General features: G+C 41.3%; 1 protein-coding gene across 2 annotated transcripts; it reads right to left on the reverse strand.

Annotated features, from left to right (window-relative positions):
* Positions 1 to 225: 225 nt before the first annotated feature.
* LOC105173189 (homeobox-leucine zipper protein ANTHOCYANINLESS 2) lies at positions 226 to 6,518 on the reverse strand. Of its 2 annotated transcripts, none has more exons than XM_011094864.3 (9): positions 5,377 to 6,518; positions 5,046 to 5,269; positions 4,841 to 4,958; positions 4,081 to 4,761; positions 3,869 to 3,970; positions 3,544 to 3,759; positions 2,281 to 2,455; positions 1,728 to 2,095; positions 226 to 1,118 (listed from the first exon to the last, which is right to left on the reverse strand). In XM_011094864.3, the coding sequence occupies exons 1-9, from the start codon at positions 5,614 to 5,616 to the stop codon at positions 735 to 737; spliced, it is 2,508 nt and encodes an 835-aa protein (XP_011093166.1). In that variant the 5' UTR covers positions 5,617 to 6,518; the 3' UTR covers positions 226 to 734. The 2 variants fall into 2 exon arrangements, with proteins under 2 accessions (XP_011093166.1, XP_011093167.1); XM_011094865.3 differs by having other exon boundaries at positions 5,046 to 5,266; positions 5,377 to 6,517.
* Positions 6,519 to 6,853: the final 335 nt, after the last annotated feature.

The raw sequence follows: 6,853 nt of genomic DNA on the forward strand, positions 1-6,853 counted from the left end.
GAAAAATATAAAGAGGTAATTTGATACTTCTTTTTTTTTTTACAGAAAGGTAATATGCGTATTTCGAATATTATAGGGGGTGACATGCATTTTTTTCTTAAATAAAGTAATATTGATATTTTGACATCATAAATTGATTATTTACTCAAATTAAAAAGTTACCACTATACTAGTTCCAACTTTCAAGTAAATTGGCATGTACACACAAACAAGAATTAAAGAAAATTGAAGTAAAAATCCAATATATATATAGCTATAACATAAAATCAAATTACCGAGTACCGACAAAGTGATCATGTCAAATTTAAAAAAGAAAAAAGAACTGTTCAACACACAAAAAAATGCTCCCGTACCTACTTGAGCCAACTCAAGGGTAATCCTAAGTCAATACCCGAACCACCACCGTCCCATTGCGCTAAGAACCACCACCACCATCATGTCATGGTGGCCGTAAGCTCTCATCACCATACAACGGTTGTTCTACATGCGGTTCGTTCTTGACTCACCACCCCCTAAATTACATGTCATTATACCTCAAGTAGATATACATTTTGAACATTACATCCAAGAACCCACCCCCCCACCCTTATTTAATTCTTGTACACACACAAATACAAAAGAGCATGATCAACCTCTAGTCACGTTAAATTCTGCTCTCAATTTATGAGCATGAAAATAAATTTTAAAAAAAAAGAAAAAAAAAAAAAGAAGATGCTAAGGTGGGCCCCACGAGATCAGCTCTCACATTGAAGAGCGGCCTTGATTTTCTGCACGGTGCATGATATCAGGTTGTTCACGGTCTCCACCGATTCCACTGTGAGCTTGGCGGTAGGCAAGCTGTTCACCAAGATTTGGAACGCAACGGTCAGCAACGACCCGCTAACCCTATGACCCGGCCCGCCGTTGCTGGTGGGCCCATCATCACCCCCTCGAGACCCGGGCCCATCAGGCACGATGGCGAATCCCGACGGGAGCAGGGCCACGTAGGCGGAATCGCCACCGTTCATCACCACGTGCATTGCCGGGATGTCGACTGGCGCGTACACCACAAGCGACCCCGCCGCGTCTATACATGTCTCCTGGAGTATCAGCATGCTGCTCTGGTTCGCGTTCATGGCCTGTCGGGTAGAATTACGGGATTAGCCCTCTAGTTGAATCAATCAGACGCCTGAGTCAACCCCACTGCCATGACTTTTCATGGAAATTGCCAAACGGTGCGGGACCCAGGGGGGCTGACTCATGATCTTGACAGGTATCATGTATTTGACTTTGCAGAATTTACTTAAGAGGTTTAAAATAAAGACACACCATTGGATCTCCAATGGGTTGTCTTCATGCATACTTCCAATTCCATTTTTGTCCTATATAATCATGTCCATTTTCACAATGATTGAGGGTACATGCGTCATTTACTATTCAGCTCTAATACATACTATCCTAAGGGAACTTCTAACCCATATCTAACCCGAATTAAGTATGACAATTGCAACACACGTGTTGTATGATTGATACACAATTTAAAAAAAAAAATAATCAATTACATGATAAGTGTATCACACTTATACTGTAATTGATTTGGTTCGATCAAAATTGATTTAAATAAAAAAATTTCATGTTCTCAGCTAATGTAAGTAAATTCTTACTATAATTTATTAGTACTATATTTTCTGCTACGTGATTGGTTACTAAATTAACGTAAGACTAAACGTATAGATATAAACACTTACACTTGCTCGTAGGAGCGAAACACAATTTCCATGATCTTGGCCTTTGGCTATGTGAGCCATCTCTTGCATCGGACCACCGTTTGAGAGGATGTCCCATTCACTTCTCAAATGTTCGTTTCGGAGGAAATCAAAAAGCCTCTGAGGGGTCACCGGAAGCCAAACAGAAGTGGCGGCGCTCAGTACAATGCCTGGCGGCTCCCCAGGGTCGTCCACACTCTTCCTAGTCATGACACGAACATCCTCATCCACATTCTCCGTGCGAAGTTTGTTCCATTTGTGAACGGTTGAGGCACAGACGCCCGCAAAGAAGTTGTTGGTCATGCGCTGGGCTAGCTTCAACATGCTCCTCCTCCCACCGGCAGTTATAGCTGCATGTGAATTTGATTCCAATTGATCAACGAGAAAATGTAAGGCTTTTTTCACATGATAAGATATGATTCTGGAATCGCTAAATCATAATAGGATGATGCGATACTGGCGTCTACATAATATGACGATTTTCAAGTGAGTTTGACGTCCATCTACTTAAGCAGCATTGTCTAGGATTTATTACCAGTATGATCTCTGGTGGGCACATTGGACGACATGAGGATGGCGAGACACTCGCACTGTCGTTGGAGAGTGGCCACCCACCGTTGAGCACCAAAGCCCATGCCAGCGCTTATCAACGACCTATACAAATGGTGAACCACACTCTCATCATATTCAGCATGTTCCACCCACGTAACCTGCACACCAAGTTAGAACGGTCAATTACTCGTCCCACAAAGCCCTTTATTTTACGTAATTTGAACAAGTATGGTCACATTATGCTTACACTAAGATCAAAATGTGTCTGGTAACAACATCAAGGTACCTAAATATTACCTAGTTGACTCAGAATTATTAAAACTATCAAAATAAGCACCATAATATATATTCACATGAATGATCATACCCCATGATGCCCAAAAAATATATATATGATCATGCCCCATAATCTTAATAAGAAATAATACTAAATTCCAAAATTGAGAGACATAAAATACTGGCTACAAGATTTCTTGGCACGAGGTGGGCTGTGACATCGAGATACGTACTAGAGTCTAGTCACTAATGTGGGGGATGGGGGGAGTTAGATGCTCACGTGACACCGAAATGTAGCCAGTCTCGGGGCTTTGACTACAGGTCCTTGGTTGAGTAAAAAAACCAACACATAATGAGGCTGGAACCAGATAATACACAGACAGTCATAACAAATATTAAAAAAACAGGCCATGGGAATAGAAACATCGATCAAATACTTAGTTTATTCTACCAAAGTTTGATGATTACGAGAATTTGCCTCTAAATCATATGAAATTAATGTGTCCCAAGGAGCGAATAATGGAGTAATAGAGCCTTCTATTCATTATATTACTCCGGTAAACCTCGATTATCCCACGTACGTTTTTACAATATTATAGTCCTTATATGATCTTAAGCAAGCTCGAATCTGATAATCCCACGTCAATATATATATATGTTTTGTGGCACGAGAAGCATCTTGTCGACGACTAATTAAGGATTAGTTTAGGAGATTGAGGTCAAATATCAGAGTCAAGTGGCTGTTAATTTCTTGATTCTTGAATATTATTTCTCAACTAATTGTCCTAAACTAAGGTCCAGAGGTGCAGTTGTTCCAACAAACATATTAAACACAAAAGGGTGAAAGGTACCAACCCTTGAGAGAGTCAATAAATGTAAGAAAAACTGTGTGCAATAAGTTATGAGCCAACAAAATAATGCATGCATACACGTATATATATACACTATTTGGGGAAGATGAAATTATTACCTTTGAATAGCCATTAGGCATGTCTTGAACAACGCAGCCGGAGGGGAGCCTCCGGCAGTTGGGGTACGTTGGGCTGCCACCGGAGGTTTCACGGATTGTGTCGATGGACACATCAACAACAGCCCAAACGCCCTCTGCGTGCTGTTTGCAAAACCGGAGGAAATTGACCTCTCTTACCGGAACCAATGGCGATAGAACTTGCAGCTCAGCATGCATCTAATGTGGCAAGAAAATGGTTAGTTTAGACCGTTTGTGTATATATATATATATGTGTGTGTGTGTGTGTGAAGTGCAGCAATACAAATTTGCAAGGACGTTTAATTACCAGCTGAAGGGCACCGTTCCTTGTTCCTCCCATACCATTTGATATCACGTCTGTGGTTGCGGTTCTTGCAATTATACATGGGAACATCTCTGCCCATTTGTTCTGTCAAAACATAAGCCAAACAAATTAAAACCTCAATCAATCATCATAATCAGACAGCGTCTTACATGAAATCTTCCAAGATCAAATCTTTACTTAAAAAAGGGACTAACCGAATCCATTAACGTCTCGACGAGAGCCAAACTATTGATGATAACCATACCAGTCTCCCTTGAGGCCTCAGTTACAAAGCCATTAGGCTTCATGCCGATGCAAGGAGTGCTAAAAGTTCTCACATATTCCTCGTGATTCAGTATTTCTCTCCCACCCTCGAAGCTCCTAAGCCAGAGGGCCTCGTCGGTCTGTGCCATTTTCACCAATTCGTCCATTGCTGCTAATGCAAGCTCCAGATACATAGATCTCTCAAGTGATCTCTCAATTGGGGCGATGTTCATAGTTGCTTTTGTCGGAGGCATCACCGGCAGAGAGCTACCATAATCAGTAGGGCCTAAAGGCAGCGTCGTAGGGATAACGGTGTTTAAGCCACCTCCGAATCCGTTGCTTCCAACTCCAAGTTCCAAGCTTGAATTAGGCATCGGAGGGGCTGCCAAAGACGAGACGGGGCGGCCTAAAAACTTGCCGGCAAGCGCACAAACACGATCAAGTTCGTCTTTTAGCCTCGCGTTCTCGATTCTGAGGTGTTGCTCCTCAAGGGATATTTCTCCGATCATGGCTGGGCCGCCGCAGTTGGTGCAGATGGGATTCCTCATGGCCTCCCTCATCGACATGTTTTCGGCTCGGAGCTTGTCGTTTTCTTGCCTGAGAATCGAGTTCTCGTGGCGTTCGAGTTGTGTCTGGTGCAATCAAGAACTCAGAATTTCGAAGAAAAACTCAGTCTTGAAGAGTTAAATATGATTTGGAATTTCATCATACCTTCATCTGAGTTCTTCTATTCTGAAACCAGAACTTGACTTGTCTAGTCTCCAGGCATAGCCTCTTGCTGAGCTCTAACCTTTGCTTTTCATCAGGATGGGGACATTCTTTGAACAGACTAAAAGAACATGAAAACAAAAACATAAGATTCAGACCAGACAGAAACAATCTTTTTGTAAGAAGATTTGAAGGTGTATGTACGTACGCTTCGAGTTCTTGGATTTGCTGAGGGGTGTGTCGGTGGTATCTTTTCTTCCTCGGAGGCTTATCTGAAGCATCTTGATCATCTCCAGAGGCACCCTCCATGTTATCACTCCCAGATCTGCTCTCATGCTCTTCATCTCTGCTTCTTCTTCCACCAACATTACTTGTCTCGTAATTCTCCCCCATTCTTGCCATCTCTCCTTGCCCCTCCATACTCGTTTGCTGCTAAACGAAAAAGAAATATATATATATTTATACATCATCCCCGTGTACATATAAATATAAATATATATATATATAGAGAGAGAGAGAGAGGAGAGAGAAAGGAGTACAAGAGCGAGAGAAAGGCCAGGTGAGTTGAACATGGGCTTGGTAGAGAGAGGCTGAGGAACAAGGCGAGGTTGAGCAATTGCACCAGTGGGCATATCGTTGTTGCTGTTGATATTTCCACTGGGATTTGTACCAATTGTGTTATTATTACTGCTGCTGTTGCTATAAGGTAAGTCGGCAACAATTCTTGCACCCCCACCACCACAAGAATTGTTATGATCAAGAAAATCCCCAAAATTCATGAAAAATTCGAAAGAAAAAAAAATTCTTCCTTTTTCGGTTCCCTTCTCACTAATTTTCCTTAACCACGAAGATTTACAAAAGCCACATTGAACCCACCAAGAATCTTGCTAGATCATGGACTGAATTCGGAGATATAAATGGTAGTATATATTCAGACACCACAAATTTAGTACTTTCAAGAAACGTTATCTATATATCAACAACACAAACGTTTTGCACACAGACACAGGAAAAATAGAACATAAGAAAAATGTTTGGACAAGAATCAAAAGAAGAAAAAGAAAAAAAAAAAGAGAAAAGAATAGAGAGGTAGAGGAGACACAAGGCCTGAATCCAAATGTCTCAAACTTCCTCTCTCTCTCTCTCTCTCCGCAAATGTTTGTACTGAGAGAAAGAAAGAGAAAGAAGGCAAGCAAAGGGAAACCCTTTTTCTGTTTTGCTGCTGCTTGGCTCTTCCTTCTCTATCCCTCTCTCCTCCCCTACACCGAAAAAAAAAAGTCCCTCTTTTCTCTCTCAAGAAACCCACTCTCTTCTCCGATGTTGAGATGAAGATAGCAAAAAGGGGTAGCCCGAAATGAAGAAAAAAGAAAAAACGACTCAAGAAAACCCTAGTTCCGAGGGCTTTTCCGTTATCCCAATATCTGCATGCTTGACTTGCAAAAAGCTAGTTCTCATGTCCTACAAAAGCTGAAAAACAAAAGAATTCTAGAGAGAGAAAACATCATGATTTGTATTTTCTTGTTTGCTCAGACTGTGAGAGAGAGAGAGAAGAAAAAGGCTAAAGTGAAGATAATACCCGCAATACTATGTGGAGTCTTGGAAGCCCACATATACATACAACCAAAACAACAGAAAGAGAGAGAGAGACTCAAAAAGGGCTCGGTTGACTCTCAACTCACACACACTACACACACTAATATAATAATAGAAAACCCTTTTCTCAAGCCTGTCTCGAGATTTTCTGCCTGAGTGTGACGGCAGTGAAAAACTGTGACCTTTTAACCCCGTCGTAAAAACCCTCTTTTTTTGTAATATGAAATCTGTTTTTTTCCTTTTCTCCCCCTTTTTACAGACTGTCTGTGTTCAGATCCCTGGAATTTTCTTCCATCCCTGTCCACATTCACACACACACACACGTACTATGTATATCTCTGGTTGGTCCACACCACACACATACTCATACTCCTTTCCATGTAATAAACGGTTGTGATTAATAATTACATGGAAAAATTATGA

Source organism: Sesamum indicum, linkage group LG11 (assembly GCF_026168435.1).
Source record: "Sesamum indicum cultivar Baizhima isolate 11 linkage group LG11, ASM2616843v1, whole genome shotgun sequence".
Taxonomy (NCBI): Eukaryota; Viridiplantae; Streptophyta; class Magnoliopsida; order Lamiales; family Pedaliaceae; genus Sesamum; species Sesamum indicum.